We start from the raw sequence: 18,312 nt of genomic DNA on the forward strand, positions 1-18,312 counted from the left end.
TTCAGTGTATCAGGGAAGACTTCCTGGAGGAGGCCACACTTGAGCTGAATTTGGCCAAGTGAAGAGGAGCAAGGCCATTGCATGTAGACATGTAGGAAGAAAAATAGCAGTGTGCACCCAAAACTACAAACGTTTTGGGTGAGTTCCATTCCTCGGAACCCTTCTACCCCAAGCTGTACCCCATCAACCCTCCAGAGTCCCAGGGAACATGAACACAGAACAGAGAGAAGGCATGGATGCCAAGAAGCCAACACTTTATTTTGTACAGACCAGGCACACTGGGAGCCCCCACGTCTTGCGGGATATGCCTTGGCTGGGCCCCTCTTGCCTTTCGAGAGTGGCCACACTGGCTGGCTCTGGACTGCGGGCCCCTGGGGAGGCCTGGCCGCTCTCTCTCTCCAGACAGCTGGGGAGTCAGGAATCTTCGAGGGCAGTGCATCTCAGGAGGCTGGAAACAAACACAGATCAGATCCGATGAACGGGACCCAGGAAGCGCACACTTTGATGGGGAGGGCAAAAGAGGGTGGGAGCCCTGGACGCCCATACTCCCAGGTGGCATTGCTGCAGCGACACCAAGGAAAGGAATGAAGGCATGTGGGTGGCAGAAGGGACACAAGTGGAGGGAAATTGGGGAGAGGGTTCCTGAAGGGCCAAAATGTCCAGGTGCAGGTCAACCTGAGGTTTATTGCCACCACGGGGTGCCAGGCTCTGCGCCAGGGATCTCTCGAATTCGCATCAAACCCCCAGTGTTACTTTGGGTGGCTGGGACTATCACCCCCATTCTCCAGCCGAGAACACAGCTGCTCAGCAAGGTTGCATCGCTTGCCCAAGATCTCACGGCCAGTTACAGGCAAGAACTGGGCTTTGGGGATTGTGTGGTTCCAAATCCCGGGATGCATTTGCATCACGGGGAACGGGACGGTAATGTCTCCTTCAAGACTCCAGCATGGACGTCCAGGGTGGACAGAATTTTAAGGCAGGTGCTTTGTTATCATGGTGAGCCTAGCTGGGAGGAGGAGGGGAGGCTTGTGTTTAAAAAAAGTGGCAGAGACAAGATGTTCTGTGATGACTGCTGCTAAGGACCATTCCCCTTATGGACGTATGCCCTTTGCTTGGCCTTTGAAACTGCTTTCTGTGTCCCCGAGAGCATAATAATGTAAATGAACGTCAGATCTCTCCTCGGTAATTGAGAGCAGAGAGAAGGCCATGTTAAGTCAAATTAATTAGCTGCGATACAGTCCGAGCCCATCTCCAGCGAAGGGACAATGGCTTTTTGATGGGCTGGGGTGCCTCTCAAAGGAGCAGGTCTCTAGAAGTGGAGGATGTGCGGCTGGTTTGGGTCCAGGAGGCTCTTGGAAGGAGGGCTGGGGGCTGACACGAGGTGTGGATGGAGCACCTGCGTGGGACAGCTCCGCCACCTGAGCCTGGAGCTGCTGTGAGAGCTGAGATTGAGTCTTGGGGGGATTTCTGAAGGTCGTGGGCTCTCATTGGGCTGTGGGCTTGCCTTGTGTCTGCACCTGATGTCCAGCCACCCCTAGGGGGCTTTGCCTTTCAGACGGGAGCCATGGAGTGGAAGGCTCAGGCTCTAAGGCTGGAAACACGCCCTATGAGGGGTTGTCAGGGGCCAGCCCTGCCTCATGGCAGAGAGCAAAGAACTGGGAGTCAGGGTGGCTGGGCTGGCGGCAGACTCACGGGGTGACCCCAAACTTGAGGTCTCCCTCATTTTTGCCACAGTGAGGTCAGAGTCCATGAGTTCCAACTCCCCTTTAGATTCCGGGTTCTCAGGTCTAGCTCCGTTTGGGAGGTCCGTGGAGGCAACCTCTTTAAAGACCCTCAATGTGCCTCTGAGTTTACTCCTGAAGAAGCCTGGAAAACGTCCCTCAGGAAAAGTGTGACAGATACCACTGGGGATTCTTCAGTTTCAAATCCCAGTTCTGCCTGGGTGATCTGATGTGAGTGACTTAGCCTCTCTGAGTCTCAGTTTGCCAATCTGTAAAATGGGAATAAGTCATACCACTCACCTCTCCGGGTTATGGTGGGTGCGAAATGACCACCTGATACAGACACTCAATAAGCATCCGTCATTATTAGCAAAGCATTCCTCTTCCTACCTGTCTTCCAGAGAAGGGCCAGGACTGGGATGGGGGGGAGGAGGGCAGGCAGAGAGAAACACCGCTTCTCCCCATGGCTGCTCTGTGACCTTTGCACCTGTCCCCTCCCCCACCTTGGGCCTCAGTTTCTCTCTCTCTCTATTTAATGCAAGAGCCGGACTCCACCATCCTCAAGGCCTCTTTTTACCCTCCTGACCCTACCACACGGATCTCCCGACACTGCGTGGACAGGATGCCATGCCAGCTCCTGCATTCTGCCAAGAATACCAGACAGGGGTCAGGAAACTTGTGAAGTCCAGCATCTTCTTCAGCATCATCCCACAGGACCCTCTTGCTTTCCGAGGGGTCTGCATTTTGAAGTGTAAAGAAGTAGGTGGCGCCCAGTGGAGGGCATCTGATAAGCTTTGCATCCAGCAACACAATATTTCAGCAAAAACCTCTAGAAGCCCTTGTCTCTAGAGAAATCATCACAGCATTAAAGGCAGCAGCAACCGGTTCCCTCCAGGCTGCCGGGCCTGGCGAACGATCTTGCTTTCATTCCGCAAGAACGGTCCCAGGCTGTTGCTTTACCTGAGCGGCTGCTACTTCTGCAGGTATTTCTTCATTATGCTCTCAACATCCTCGTCTTTCCTCCCTGCCCCCGGCTCTCTGTTCTCGGGTGACGTGCGCTCCCCACCATCACCCTCCAGCCGCGGGATTCTCGGCCGGCTCTTGATGCTGTCGGCACTTTTGAAGGACACGATGGAGCTGGAGGAGGAGGACGAGTCAGAGAGGAGAGCGGGGTCCTCCTTGGACTCCGGGCTCTTCTTCAAAATGGTCTTGATCCCTGTGAGAAAGGTCCGGTCGGCCTCTTCCGTCTCAAAGTGGACGCTTGAATGCTGCGGCCTGTCTTGCCCATCTTTGGCTGCTCTGGCCAAGGACGTAGGAGTCTCGGGCTTCCGGATGGCCGGGAGAAAGTCATCGAAATCCACTTTGGTCTTGCGTTCATAGTTAAGGCTTGGGAGCTTCCAGCTGAACGGGTCACTGCCCAGAGGCTCCCCCATTAGGTGGGCAAACTGGCGGTTCTGGAAGACGAGCGGCTCCTTCCCGAGGTCTGGACAGCCCGCGTCGTCCAGGGAGGCCTCCAGACAGCGCCTCCGGGGGCGCAGCGTGGGCGACAAGAACGTGTCCCTGGGCATGGTTGGGGATCTCGCTTTTCTCCCCGAGCCTGGCCCTGACTCTAAGATGGACTCGCAGGAACTGAACCTGGTCTTCAGCTTCTCGGGTAGCAAGGCGGTGCCCTCAGCGCTCTCGGAAGAGATGCATTTCAGGCTGGTGGACCGCAGGAGACCAGCTGATGTCCCAGCGGTGGCCTGCGTCTCCAGGGGTGACTTTGCCCTGAGCCTCGGTGAGAGGTCTCCTTTGTCACTGCCCGCCCTGGCCCTCCTCAGTGTGGACGCCCCGGTGGTCTGGTAAATGGGCAGAGTGGGCCAGTCCTCCAAGCTCAGCGCCGAGCCCTGGCCTCTCTGCGCTCTCTTCCTCCGGAGCCCTTCCACAAACTCCGACAGGGCCGCCGAAGGACTCGGCAGCTTTTCCCTGGATGACGGGGACGAGTTTGTACTCCGAGAGGCCGGGGAAGAAGACGGAGCTCCTAATCTCTCCGTGGGCTTTCTCTGGGCGCCACACTCTTCACCCTCCCCAAAATGGCAGTACTTTGGCTGGCGGAGGGAGAGGGGAGAAACGGACTTGTCCCCAGAGCTCTTGCTTGGCATGTCCCGGGCTCCGCTCAGTGCCGACGCCCCTTGGGTCTTCTCAGCATCCCCGACCTCCTCATTCATCCTGCGCCAAGAAGAAAAACGTAATCAGTGGAAATCGTGCAATTCATACAATTTGTGCAATTGGTGTGAGAGCCACTAAGCACTGCCATTAATACTATTTTTCTTTGGAACTGCCGTCCCTACCACACTCTCAAATGAACCGTATGATTTAATGCACGAATTCAAGCCATGTAAATGATTTCTTGTTGCTTTCTGAAATGCAATTTCTGTCTATAATTAAACCCAGCTAAGCACGTTTGGGTAGATTAAAATGGCAGAGAGGATGGCTGACTTAGATTATGAGGCATCATATCTGACATGATAGGACCTATCATCCCAGAACCTACTGTGAAATAGGTAATTTGCTTCTTGAAGACTCGAGGGGGACCCGTGGGAGGTTATTTATTTATTTAGGACCAAGCTCAGGGGGCAGCCTCACCAAGCGGGCCTTCTGAGAGTCAATCACCGAAATGTGGGCCTCCATGAGATGCTGGGGCTCACTCCTGATCGTTTCATAGGCTGCGGCAGGGGGGTGAAAAATGGTCCCTCAAAGGGAAAGATTTACATGAAATCAACTCGCAACCAAGCCTATACACAAGAGGACAGACGCCTTCTATTCTGGGACTACACCAGGTTTGGCCCTGACTCACAAGGACTTTTCAGCAGCCGAGCCAAACACACTTTCCCTCGGAAATGCAGGAGCGTCGCAGTGGGGCGAAATTATAGACTGTGAAATAAAAGGGTCGCTCAAAGGAGAGAGCCTGGAGTCCATCAACCTTTCCTTTGATAAATAAAATCTATTTGTCCTCCGTTGAAGACGAACGAGCTCCTTTCCACCCACCAGCGCAGTTATAATTTATAAACGAGCAGAAGCGGTGCCGAATGCGGGGTTTGGGCGCGGCAGGCAAAGCCGGGGGCTCAGGCCTGGACACAGCGGCGAGTGATGTACACGCGGGTTTCCGCTCATGTGGTCCACCCCCTGCCTGGTGCGCGAACTGTACCAACAGGGACAACTGTGGGATTCAGCGCTCTATCCAGGAAGTGTGGTTGGGATCCTGGGACAAGACTTTGGGGAGGGTTTCTTGCTCACCACCCTCTGAGCTCACCATTCCCAGCCCCAGATCACACAGGATGGTTTAGAAGGAAGAGAGCTGCCCATAAGGACCCAAAGGGCTTTTGAATCTGGGAAGAAAGTCACCTATGGCCCGTGGAGGGGATGCGCAGAGGCGAGAGGAGGGGGACAGAGAGGGTAGAGCATCAGGGTCATTTTCAGGGACATGGGTAGGGACCTGGACACCGTCTGCCTGAGCCCCAGAGGCCAGACCTCCGACCATCCCATGAGCCTCTATTTTCTGGGACTGGCAGGAGCCTCCCCTGACCGCGGATCTGGGGGAGGTTGCCATGGCAACGATGCTCTGTTAAAGGGCTCCACGAATGGTGTGCTCCTCTGCCCCTCCTTATTCCCTAGGTCAGGAGAGGGTCAACGTCATGGTGTTGGGGTGGCGGGGAGACCCCGGGGTCGAGGTAGTGGTGTCGATAAGCTCCCTCCATCCGCCACTCCCCTCACCATCCTCAGTCCTCCTCTTGCCAAGTCAGGCTCCCTATTCCCTCACAGCCTCCTGCTCTCTCTGCCCTGGCCTCACGGGGCTCCTGGGACAGGACAGGCCCTTCCTGCCTCTGGGTTTTGCATTTGTGGTTCCCTTTTCTGAGGCCCCCCCCTCCACCTCCTCCCACACCCAGTCATCGCACTGACCTCACGGGGAAGTCACGGGACTGGGCAAAGTGCCCGACGCCCAGCTCCTCAAATAACGGGGGATGGTCATGATGAATAATTAATGGCTATTAGTCATTAATAGTTACCAATTAATGGTCATTATTATTACTACTAATAATCTCTGAATTTCCAGAGCCTAACCCGCCACTGGATTAAATAAAAGCCTCAGGTGAAATTGCAAGAGGGATGAACGGACGAATGAATGGGTAGGTGACCTTGCATCTCATCATTCCTGAGACCAGCTGGCCTCTATGGCTAAAACAAAAGCCATGCGATGTGCCTGGAGCAGCTGCCTCCTCTCCCATTTCTTGGCTGTCACCTTCCATCTCCGTCACGGCTGGACATGGGCTGGGAAAGGAGTCGGCACACTCCTGTACGATTACCTGAAGGGGTATTTGTCAACTTCATCACTTTGGAACCGCTCCCCTAATACACGGCAAGATGGCATTCACACTCCTGTATTTCTCTCTCTCTCTCTTTTTTTTTTAATAAACAGCTTGGAGCTGCCAGGGGCAGTGGGCTGCCACAGAGCTGACAGAAGTCATTTCCGTCTTGTCTTGGCCCTGAAAGGAGGCGAGCGTGATGAATGGGTCTCGAGTGCTCAGTCTTATCCATTGCCTGCCACGTGGGGATGGCGGCATCAAGGGCTCCTGTCACTGAATCTCCTGGGACTCTGCCGTCCCGCTCACCCCAACTCCCACCTCCAGGGCTGGCTGTGGACGCCAAGACAGGGCACAGGGAAAGGGAAGGAAGAGAAGTGACAGGAGGAGGAGGAAGAGAAGGAGGGAGGGAGAGGAGAAGAAAGAGGAAGGAGGGAAAAAGGCAGAAGGAGACGAGGTGAGGGAAGCAGGTCTCCAGCCCGTGCCGTCAAGATCTCGCCAACTCTCACCTGTACCCTCTGAGTTGGCACCGTGCCCAGCACACAGGAGATGCTCAGTAACTACTGAATTGAATCAAGTCTACCCTGGAAACTGAGTCTACGAGGAAGAGGAAGCAGGCAGGATGAGAAAAGTGGAAGAGGGGCAAAGGGAAGTGGGCAGAGGAGGAAGCAGGCTAACAAGAGAGAAGTTGAAATGAGAACAGGTGGGAGAGATGGAGAGCAAGAGGAAAGAGACCTGCGGTGATGGAGTAGGGGCAGGAGGGAGAGTGAGGGGCAGAGGCCAGGAGGACAGTGGGGAGGGTGAGATGGGGTGCAGGCTGGCAGCTGAGGATCCGCCCTCCTCATCTTCGACCCAAAGTTAGGACTGACTGGTGGACACGCAAAGCCATCGGCAGCCCAGGAGTGGGCATCTGGAGTCCCAGCCTATGAGTGCTGGTGTCCAGGCACAGAGGGCACAAGCAGTCTCGGCCCAAGCTGTGAGGATCCCCAGCTCTGCCAGACCAGGGGGAGATCTGACCGCCTTCCTCGGGGCCCCCCAGGAGCAGCGCCTTCCTCAAGGTGTGCACCCCCAAAGGTCCCAGCACAGCCACTCAGGACCCAGCCTGGCTAACACCAGATGGTGATCACTGAGCTCTGCCGAGGAGCCCGAGGGTCTGATCTCTTGGGGGTGGGGTGGGTGGGGTCCCCCCTTTCTGGAGGGGTCTGGTGCTTTTGGAGCATCAGCTGGTGGGCTGGAAACAGGAACAAGCCAAGCAGTGTAGACTTCCAGGGTGTGGGGGGTGGAGAGGAGTGGGAGTGGGGGTAGAGTGAGGAGGAAAGAAAGGAGTTGTGGCTGAGCGCACCTTCCGGGTTTACCATTCAGAAATCCACCCACATCTCCATGAAATCTACTTCCTGTCTGCGTTGCCACTCCAAGGGAGGAGTTCATTGCATCCTTTCTGTGTGGAGGCTGCAGAATTCAGAGTGAATCTGAATTCAGAGGCCCTGTTGCAGGCTTCAGGACGAGGGTCCCAGGTCTGCTCTCTTAGGCAGGATGACCCTCTCCATTTCTGTCCTGGCTTTGCACATTTCAAACCCAGCTTGCTGTCTTCATCCAAGGACCTGGGGAGACTCATTTTTTTCAGCTGTCCTCACTGGACAGCTTGGCTCAGATGGAACTCCACCCCATCAGCATCGGGTGACGGATGGATGGCGGATAATCAAGATGTCACTGTGCCTGCCTCCCAGAGCCTTGGCCATGGAGAGACAGATGATGGATAGGAGGCTCTCCGAGTCACTGGGAGACAGCTGTGGACAAATGCTAGGCAGGGGCACTGTGATTCTCTGAGGACAGACTCCAGAAACATCTTGGGAACTTCTGCTCACTGCCCCTTAGCCTATCTGAAAAGGAACAGCCTTCTAGCACAGCTGCCATTATAAGGAGCCAGCGGGCATCCCTGAGCATCCAGCCACAAAGGTACTGGCTGATCTCATAACTCAACGGTTGCCACAATAGCCACCCCTGGTTGAGCACCTACTGGGTGCCAGGGACAGTGCTGGGTGCCATGGATCCAAGGAAGAACAAGCTGATGGGCCTTCTGCCCTCATGGAGCTGATGCCATGTTCATTGATAATCTCCATGGCAACCCTGGGTAGGGACTATGACCTCCAGGCATGGGGAGGCGGGGTGGCCTCCACATCATACACAGGTAGAAGTGACAGAGGCAGGGTTCTGACCCCAGGTTAGCTGACCCCACAGCCAGTAGCACCGTTCTCTAGAAACTTCCCCTAAGCCCCGTGACATGATATAGGTTTCACAGCATTGCCTACATCACCTTGTCCAGATAACGTGTGTCACTTGGAGCCTAGTCTGCTTCTGCCGTTCACTAGCCGTGTGGCCTTGGAAGAGTCAACCTAACTTCTCTTGGCCTCAGTTTCCTCAGCTGCAAAATGGGGGAAACCAGGCCAACCTGGCAACGTAGCAGAGAGAAGAGCTCCAGGAGGCAGAGATTTTTGTCTCTTGTACTCGGGGTTCTACCCCAATGCCCGGAACAGTGTCCTAGCACATAGTAGGTGCTCAAGAAACATGTGTTGAATGAATGAGTGAATCTATAGTCCTCTGTAGATTCATGTACAACCCCATTGTAGGTCCCCAGTAAGTATGTGTTGGATGAATGAGTGAAGCTCCAGTGCCTGCCACACAGTAGGTATCGAATAAATGTTTATTAAGGGAATTGGTGACCAAGAGAATAGATATGAAAATGCTCTAAATATTGGTGGTTTCAATTTATGAAGGCTGATCAGGTAAACTAGGATCTTAACATTCAGAAATAGTGGAAGTTCTGCTCTTTCTAACCTGCAAGGCCAAGCAAACGGGCTTCAGAAGCAGACAGGCCCGGGTTCAAATCCTGGTCCCGCCCCTTCCGAGTCTGGTGTCTTGTGGAGCCTGGACTTGTTCAGCTGGGAGCGTGGCGACAATAATGCCCTATCCCATAGGGTTTGGGGAGGAATTAGAGATGACGTGTGTCATAGGGACAGTCAGGTCCCAGGAGCATCACGCAGTTAAACTTGCATATATTACCTATTCACTTCAAAGCATTGCTACTAATAAATATATGTTTAAAAATCTTAATGCTTGCTTGATTGTTTTTAACAGCCCCTTCCATCAGGGCTGGAGAAGGCCCCAAAATGAGGACAGATGTTCAAGAGTAAGCATTTCCTATGTATGATCCTGTCCTGGGCAGCATAGGAAAAGGATGCGGATATTGAAGGGGTCTGCTCAGCCTGAGAGACATGTGTCTCCAGCTTGCACCACACCCCTCCGCCCTGCCAGGCAGTCCCGTGAATGTGGCTCCATCTTTTTATCGCTAGTGCCTACCATGGGAGAAGATGCTCCGTGAATATCGGATGAAGAACAAAGAACACACCTATATATGCACATATATTGTACACACCATCTCATCAGGATGAGAATCGTCACCCCATCTTTCAGATGATGACCCTGAGGCTCACTGGTGAGAATCCATTTGCTCAAGGTCACCCTGCTATGTGGCAGGGCCTGGATGTGGACCCTGGTTGACCAGATGTGAAGCTCGTGCTTCTTCCTTCCACATCACACGCTCTCCAGGTAGAAAGCTGGAAACATCAACCGGTTGAACTCCCATCTACACGTATATATTTTTCAAAATCCACTGAAACATAATGATCCAAAAAATGGAGGTCCAAGTCAAAGAGATGCTGGACTCAATGGCATTACACATAATCACACAGCAAAACACAAAATTCCCAGGTCTGAGTCTGGGCCAACAGGAGCTACAGGAAACTCAATGCAATTTTAATGACACCATGAATCATTCCCAAAGGCGTGCTGTCACCCCCATTCTTCATCCACACCCTGAAATTAAAAAGGAAATTAAAAATGTATCGATGTTCTTTAGCACTGGCGAGGCCTGCGATGGGAAACCAGATGTCCTTTTAAGATGGCCTGAAGGTTTTGTGACTGAGTCCAACACACTAATTGATAGTCTGGAATAAAAGTTTACAGGGTGCCCCAAAACTGTGCATGATGTGGTAGGAAATGTGAAACATTTATTAAGCCCCTGTAGTGTGCAGGTGAATTCTGCATAACAATAGCTACTGTATATTGTGGCTTTAGGCTTCCCAGACATTACTCAAGTTTATCTTCACAGTAGATACTGCTGTAATCTTCCCGTTTCACGATGAGGCTCAGAAAGGATAAGCGTTTTGTTGTAGAAGATATGGGAGGACGTGGATTGGAAACAAAGAGTCCAATTCTGGGATCCATGCCTTCTAACCGCTCTGCTCTACTGCCCTTTGTTGTCCCATTTTACAGATGAGGACAAGGAGGCTCAGAGAGGCAGATGCTTGCTGAGGAAGGAGCAGGGCTGAGGCCCCCCTCTGTCTGACTATATGTACTGTTAGGCTGAGCTCACACGGTAGAAGGGGACTTGTCTTCCCCTCCCGGAGAGCACACTGTAGGTGTGGAGACCGGATAGAATGACCCTGGGAAGACGGATCAGCAATGCAAGGAGTTCCAGGTAAACTATAAACCAAGCGCAGCAGAAGCTGGCACAGGAGAGAGTGGGTGCCGGAGCCTGCGTGCACAGCCTTTCTGCAGGGGGTGGGGCTGAGCCAGGCTTTCGGAAGAGGAGTAGGATTTGGGTGGTGGTATGGGGTTGAGGAAGACACTCCAAGTGGGAGAAGAAAATCCTTCTAACCAGTTATCAGCTTATTCAACAGTTTCTGCAAAACCCTTGACAAACAAGAGCTGACATCCAAATTTCACAGGCAAGGATATCAAGGCTTAGAGGGGCCACCCAGCTGGACGGGAAGACTCAGAGCAAGGAGGAAGCCATGGGGTGGAATAACCAAGGCAGCTTGCTCAACTGCAAGCAGGGGAGGTGAGGAAATGAGCAGCAGACAGTCCCCAAACCTGAGGGCACTTGAGTCAGGAAACAGACTCTATAAATATCCAAAATCCTTATCAGAGAATGTTTTTATGAGGCAAGATAACTCTTAAGCCTCGCTTGCTCTCCTCTCTGAACTGAAGTGGGTGCCGAACCCTCGACACTTTTTAAAACCAACCCAGTGCACTGCCCCCAGTGGACACCTGCCCACATATTTTTTATGGGAGAACAGAATCTGCTCGCCTCCCCCACACATTCTTACTGCCTTCCGGGTATGAGAACCAGCTGTTTTTGAACAGAGTTGCCCACCAGAGTCACCCCTGGAACTCAACCAAAAATTAATTTCAATGGGAGGGTGGAGGCAAGGAGACCATTACCAGTTTAGAAGAGTCTAAAGACTAATGGAAGATGTTAATAATAGGGGAACCCATGTGGGGGAGGCCAGGGGGTAGATGGGCATTCTTTGTACTTTCCGTTCAAATTTTCTGTAATAAAATTTCTCTAAAAAATAAAATCTATTATTTTTCTTTTAAAGAGAAAGACTAAAGAAATAAAGCTATTGAATGCAATGAGTATGCTTAAGAGGATCTTCCTTTTAAAAAATACAGGGATCCAAGGCAATTTTAGGACAATTGGGATAATATGATGGTTGAGATCTTGGATGATATTATGGATTTGTTGATTTTCTTAGTGTGTAGTGGTACAATGGTTAGGAAATGTCCGTCTTAGAAAAAAGATGCAAAACTATTTAAGGAGAACTGTCCTAATGTTTTCAACTTCTTTTCACATTGTTGAGCAGGAAAAATGTGTTTAGATATTGACATAAGTAGAGAAGGAGGTAAAACATAGAAATGAAATGTACACGAAAAAACACTAGTCATGGTCCAATCAAAGTGGAGGCTCAAAGATTTGGTGGTGCCCAGATACCTTGGTTGTCAAAAAAATAAGAAGAAAGAAAGAAAGAGAGAGAGAGGGGAAGGGACACTTTACAGGTGATTCTGAGGAACCGTTGCTCTATATTTAAAAAAAGAAGAAAAACAACCATTTTTACCCACCCTTCAATGGTCAGCCCAGCTGTCGCCTCCTCCAGGAAGACTTCACCCACCTCCCAGCTTGGGTTAAGGGGTTCCTTTGCCTTCCACAGTCCCTGTGCTTCCCCATCACTCTGTACTATCATTACTTGTTTATAACTCCCAACAAGACCATTAGTTCTGAACTAGATAATAGTTTCCCTTTATGAATCCCCAGAAACTGGAAGAGTGGCTCAAGGAAAGTTCACAGAATGGAAAGAAGGAAGGAATGGAGGAGTAAAAGACAAGGGATTGTAGAAAGAATGAACAAAATGGCTCCACCTGCCTCATCTGGCTGGTTAACTGAGACCCTGTAGCCCTATGGATCAGTCAGCCAGAGCCACTACTCTTGGCTTAGAAACAATCAATTCAAAATCAGCTTCCAGTCACAATCTAGAGTGAATTGCTCATATGTCTAAACCCAAGCCAAGAGCCTGGTTTCATTTCTACAGAGTTTTATCAACTTCTGGAATATCAGAATCAAGAGGGAGCTGGGACCTCATCTGGTTGGAACCTCATTCTACACCTGGAAAAACAGAGAAGGGAAGACGACCTTCCCAGGTCACACTCTGATGAGATGAGGAAAGCACTGCCTCTAAAACTCCAGTCTTTCACCTTCTGTTACATTTTCCACAACGTTTTGACAGAATAAACTTGGTATGTAAAGTAATTAAGATCTACAATTGATTAGACATTCAACTTGGTGCAACCTATTTTAAATAAATTTTCAATGCCTTCCTTCACTTTCCATGCCTAGACATTGCCTGAGTTGAGCAGATGCAATGGCAATCACTGCATAAAATCTCAGGCTTATTCATAAAAGCACTTGGGTTCTCATGAAAATGCAGTTTTAAGCGAATGGATACTATCCATCCATCCATCCATCCCTCCCTCCTTACATCCATCCGAAATCATTTATTGAGTGCCATGATGCCAGATGTTGTTGATACAGAGATGAGTAACCCTTGCATTCAAGAAGCTTAGTCTAGAGGAGGAAATAGAGTCACCAAGCTATGACTGGAGGGAAATACGAGTGAACTTTCATGCCCTCTCAGGCAAGGAAACTAAGGACGACTGTTTACCTAGCAAAGGGAGAAGGAAAGCCTAGCTCAGCATTCAACCTCCAGACATGATCGACTAGCCTGTATCAGGCGAAACCCCAACTTAGAAAAACCAGAAGAGCTAAATTTAAATTTAAAGATATTGGAGAGCCACCAAAACAGCCAGGACTTGAAGGGCCAAATTCTGGAAAGAGGGAAGTACACTGAGGTGAACTCAGTATGGTGTGGAACTCTCCCCTGGAGTCATTTGCTGATCTTGAGGAAAACTCCTAGGTATATACCCAACAGAAATCTGTACGCTTATGCAACAAAAGCTGGGTATAAGATTGTTCAAGGTAATACTATTCATAACAGTGCTAAGCTGGAAACAACCTAAGCGTCTAGTAATAATAGAATGTATAAAACCATTATTTTATATTCATACAATGGACTATTATAGACCAGGGTTTCTCAGTAGTGGCATAATTGACATTTTGGACCAGATAATTCTCTCTGGCTTGTCCTGAGCACTGCAGGATGCTCAGAGGCATCCTGGGCTTCTATGTCCTAGATACCAATAGCACCTCTCTCCCTCTGTTATGACAACCAAAAATGTCCCCAGACCTTATCAACTGTCCTTTGGCAAGGAAGAGGATGCAAAAGTGTCCCCAGTTGAGAACCACTCTTATGGACCATAGAGCAAGGAAAACAAGAGAATTACTGCTGCATGCAACAATGTGGATGAATCTCATTAACATAATATGGGAAAAAAAAGAAGCCAGACACCAAAGAGTACTACTGGATGCTTCTATTTACATAGAGTTCAAAAACAGAGAGATCTAATTTATAGTGTTAGAAATCAAGATGGCGGCTACCTTTGAGGAAGGAAAAGGTCACGACTAGTTACGGTCTGGTTTTTGATTCAGGGTAGTAATTACCTAGGTATGACCAGCTTCTGAAAATTTCACCAAGGTGTACTTTCTGCTACGTATATTCAGTAACAAGTTTACTTAACAAAAATTTAGCTCAATTAGAGAACCACAGATTCTAAAAGAATCTTCTGAACCATCAAATGATGAATTCAAATGATTTTCTACAAACTTGCAGCTAACTCAGGCGAACCTCAAAATTTCCTGAAACATCTGCAGCTCTACCACCCAAGACCAACTTCCAGGTAAAAAACAGCTCTCCTTCGACAGAAACCTGTCCAAGAGTGATGCTGGCTGCAAGCTGAATCCTGGACAGAGCCAGACTTCTCCTGGTTTCACTTGTTTAGGCCTTGGGTTCAGGATTAATGTGCTTGCTTTGAATATTTCCACGCTTTCACTTTCAACATCTTTTCCACTAATCTCCCCAATACTGATAAAACTGAAAAGAACTCCTTTGTTCTAGGAAGACATAAGACCATGTTCATGAGAGGCCCGTTCATTAAGCATATTCCGGCTGGATTAAAATGATCCTGAGCTCTGCTTATAGGAATAAAGAGACCAGTAAACAAATGCACAATTGAAAAAGATTAGAGGTGGGTGCTTAATCTACTTTGAGAACAAGCTGTTTTTAATGCTAAGTACCATCCATTCACATTTACATAATTAATGAACTAATTACAAACGAGTCTTATCTAATCATTTGAGCAGGCCCCACGTGACCTGTCCTTGCTTCACTTCTGCAGTGGAGTAATTGCATTTCCTTGAAAGGAATACAACTTTATTTTTTAAATACCCTATAATTTAGACCTTTATACTAATTCAAGCCAGCCTCATCCCAAATAAAAATCAACGGGGACGACAGGAGGGTGGTGGGGTCTAAATCTTTTCCTTTTAAACTAAGAGCCACAAGCCAAGAGTATGGGGCTGCAAATGTTTACAGAAAGCAAATTTTCCCCAGGAAAAGGAAAAGTTGTATTGCCATCTTTTAGCCAAACGGAAAGCAGTTGTGTTAAATGGGCACCAAAGCAAATGATACATACAACAGTAATTAGCGAAGATTACACAGTAATTAAAATCACGATGATTATGTGAGTGAGAATAATTTATACAATAATCTCCATGCTCACACTGCAATATGGTACAAGTCCAACAGCAACAGTGGAGAGCCATGTTTGGTAATAAATTCCAATCACAGCATCACTAATTGCGTGGTGATAGATCGGTCACGGAAATTTAGGGATAAATAAAGTCTCTGACCAGGAGACACACAATTTTATTTGGACTTCCCGAGGCTACCAAACGGGGATCTCAAACACTCTAATGTTTTCTCTCTCCCCCTTGCCCCCATCTCTCTCTCTTTCCTCTCCTCTCCACTCCCCTCCCCTCCACTGGGAGCTCTCTCTCTCTCTCTCTCTTCCTCCTTCTTCTACGTAATCTTGTCTGCTCCCATAATTCAACCTTCCTCTTGGTGGAGAACATTTGCTTTGCTTATTTTTTTTATCTACCCAGTATCATTCTCCTGCTTCAGGTAAGGTACCCTGTTGTCCTTTGGGAAAACCCTTTCTCCCTCAGTGTTCCTGTGGTTTGGGTGGGAATAACCCTATCTCCCAGAGCTAGGTGAGAACACAAATTTGAGCCTAAGGGAAAAGGCTCCTTCATCCTCCTTGTCCATTCTGACTAGTCCAGTGACAGACATGTGGCTCACTTTGGGCCAATGAAAGTCAAGCTCAAGATTTTTGTGGAACTGTTGAGAAGAGAGAAGCCCTCTTTACTCTTGGGCTCAGAGAGGTGTAGGCAAGAGCTTGGAGCTGTTGGCTGCCATCTTGCTGCCTGAGAAAGGAGCCAACACAGAGGAAAGCAGAGCAGAGTGGTTGATGAGGGGTCAAATCCCCATGATCATTTTTTAATCCCTTGATCCAGTAGTGCCTGAAGCTAGCTCTACCCTTGGTTTCCAAGCTGCACAAGATAATACATTTCCTTTTTGTACAAGCCAGGTTGAGTTGGGTTTTATGTCACTTATACCTCAAAGAATCCTAACTATTACATTAGGCAGAGAAGTTCTGGCATCTCATGGATCCAGACCTGGACAGTTCCACTTGGATGTCCCCAAACATATTAAGTTCAACATATTTAAACCCAAATTCACCAAAACTCCACTTTCATTGACAAGAGAGTCTCTGTTGTGCTCATGGTTTTCTGCTTCAAGTCTAGACACTTCCACAATCTCTGGCACGTGAGATTATAAGCCAGGCATAGTTTTCCCTCGTCCTGCCTTCAGCAACCCTGCGTCCCAGAGCAGCACCCACCCAGCCTGGCCTGGGATGAAGGGAGGAGAGCAGAAGAGATCTTTTGCTTATTAAATGCTAAGTTGGTGCCAGGCCTTCCACCAGCCACTCTGTAGCTGTTACTTTAATCCCGCAAAGGAAATATAACATGGAGGAGGGGCTGAGACCCAGAGACTCTAACTTGCTCATGGTCAGGCAGCTCGTAAGTTCACATTAGAAACCAGGTCTACCAGACTGCAAAGTCTGTCGTCTTTCCTTTACCTCCTGAGTGTGTCTTCAAGGCCCCTTGCAGATCCAGTTTCACCCTCTGTGCCCACCACCTGCCCCTGCCCTCAGTCTGCACTCTGAGGAGCTGAGTCCAGACCTTCAGTTTTCTCCACTATGTTCCATCAATCCTGGTTCCATGTTGCTAAGAACCAGTCTGGCAAATCCACCCTTGGCTCTTGATATCAGCCTTATTCTTCTAATCATCTGGTGAGAGGCCATCTAACTTCCATTCACTGGTCATTTATTTGTTCAATCCATATTTATTGAGCACCTACTATGTGCCAGGCACTGTGCTAGATGCTGAGGTACAAGAAGGAAAAGATAAATTTTATGTCCTTAAAGGGCTCACAGCCTATTAAGGGAGATAGACACCTGAACAGGTGATCTCAACATAATATGGTAAGTGCTATGGAAGGGGGACATATGGGGTCTGTAGGACCACAGCAGAGGGGCGCCTGACCCAGCCAGGGAGTCAGGGCAGGCTCCTGGGGAAGGTGATCCATGGGCTGAGTCTTGAAGGGTGAGTAACAGTTTGGCAGGTGAAGAAATGTGGGAAAGGTGTCCAGGCAGAGGGCATATCATGGACAGAGGACGAGGAGTGGGAAACAGCACAGTGCATGAGGGAGAGCTCTAAACCATCTGGGACACAAAGTATGAAGAGGAGATGGAGGGAAATGAGACCAGAGAGGTAGACAAGAGCCAGGTCATGGCGGACACTATAAGCCAGCTGAGGTGCTTGAATTCCATCCTGCTCTATCCTGTAGGGCAGAGATCACCAAAGTTTTTCTGTAGAGGGCAGATGGCAAATATTTTTGGCTTTGGGACCATATGGTTTCTGTTGCAATTACTCAACTCTGCCATCACAGTACAAAGACAGTCACAAGCAACATGTAAAATTAAAAACAAAAACATGGGCATGGCTGTGTTCCAGTAAAACTTTATTTACAAAAACAGGTTGGGGGCCAGATTTGGGCTGTGGGCAGTTGAGTGTGCTGCCCCCTGCTGTAGGTGATGGGGAGTCACTGAAACCAGGTTTTCGTTCTAGAAGGATCATGGCTGAAGCGTAGTGGATGGACTGAAGGAGGGTGGTGTTGGAAGCTCTTTGCCAGAGTCTAAGAGCAAAATGATGGAAGCCTGAATTAAAGGTGGTGGCAGTGGGAATGGAGATAAGTAGAAAGAGCACCAAGGGTGTTTTCTTGAAAGGGGGCAGAACAAACAAGATTTAGGGACCAGTTGAATGAGGGGAGGAGAGGGAGGGATGATGGTCTTAGGTGAGTCAAGGGTTCCACCTTGGGAAGCTTTGTGGATGATAGAACCACCCAAGGATGGACAACACAGGTCGGTGGGGAGGGAGGGATTTCCTCTTGCATACGCTGAGTTAAGACACTGGGACACATCCAGTTGGCAATCTTCTCAGCGTAGGCAATTAGATATGATACATAAGTTTAAAGCCTGGGAGAACAGGAGAGCTGGAGGTCTAGATTTGGGGGTCATCGGCTTACAGCAGAGGAGTTAAAAATCACAGAAGGATTGCCTGGGATCAGGTGAAGAGAAAAACAGTCAGGTGAGGGCAGCCTCCTGAGAATCCCAGCATTCAGGGGCTGGAGGAGGGAGGAAGAGACCAGGAAAGAGAAGTCTGGGCAGCACCAAGGAACAGAAACATCCACAAAGCCACGCAAACAGAGAATTCCAAGGAAGGTTCGATAGTTGCCAATGCAGGGGAGAAGTCCAGAAAAAGATCAAGACTGGAGAAT

At 49.5% G+C, this 18,312-nt stretch overlaps 1 protein-coding gene across 2 annotated transcripts in view; it reads right to left on the reverse strand.

The window, feature by feature from the left end:
- Positions 1 to 237: 237 nt before the first annotated feature.
- The window catches only part of MYO18B (myosin XVIIIB), a 250,417-nt gene continuing 232,342 nt past the window's right edge, over positions 238 to 18,312 (reverse strand). Inside the window, exons 43-44 of one of the 2 annotated variants that reach the window (XR_011541781.1) lie at positions 2,313 to 3,929; positions 238 to 448 (exon numbers count right to left, since the gene is read on the reverse strand). Coding sequence is in view for 1 of the 2 variants with exons in the window: in XM_070626960.1 (XP_070483061.1) it covers positions 2,693 to 3,929 (1,237 nt within the window). In the remaining variant the exon portion in view is untranslated. The remainder of the gene's footprint in view (positions 449 to 2,312; positions 3,930 to 18,312) is intronic. The other variant, XM_070626960.1, reaches the window with a different exon arrangement.

This window comes from Equus przewalskii, chromosome 7 (genome assembly GCF_037783145.1).
Source record: "Equus przewalskii isolate Varuska chromosome 7, EquPr2, whole genome shotgun sequence".
In the NCBI taxonomy this organism is placed as follows: domain Eukaryota; kingdom Metazoa; phylum Chordata; class Mammalia; order Perissodactyla; family Equidae; genus Equus; species Equus przewalskii.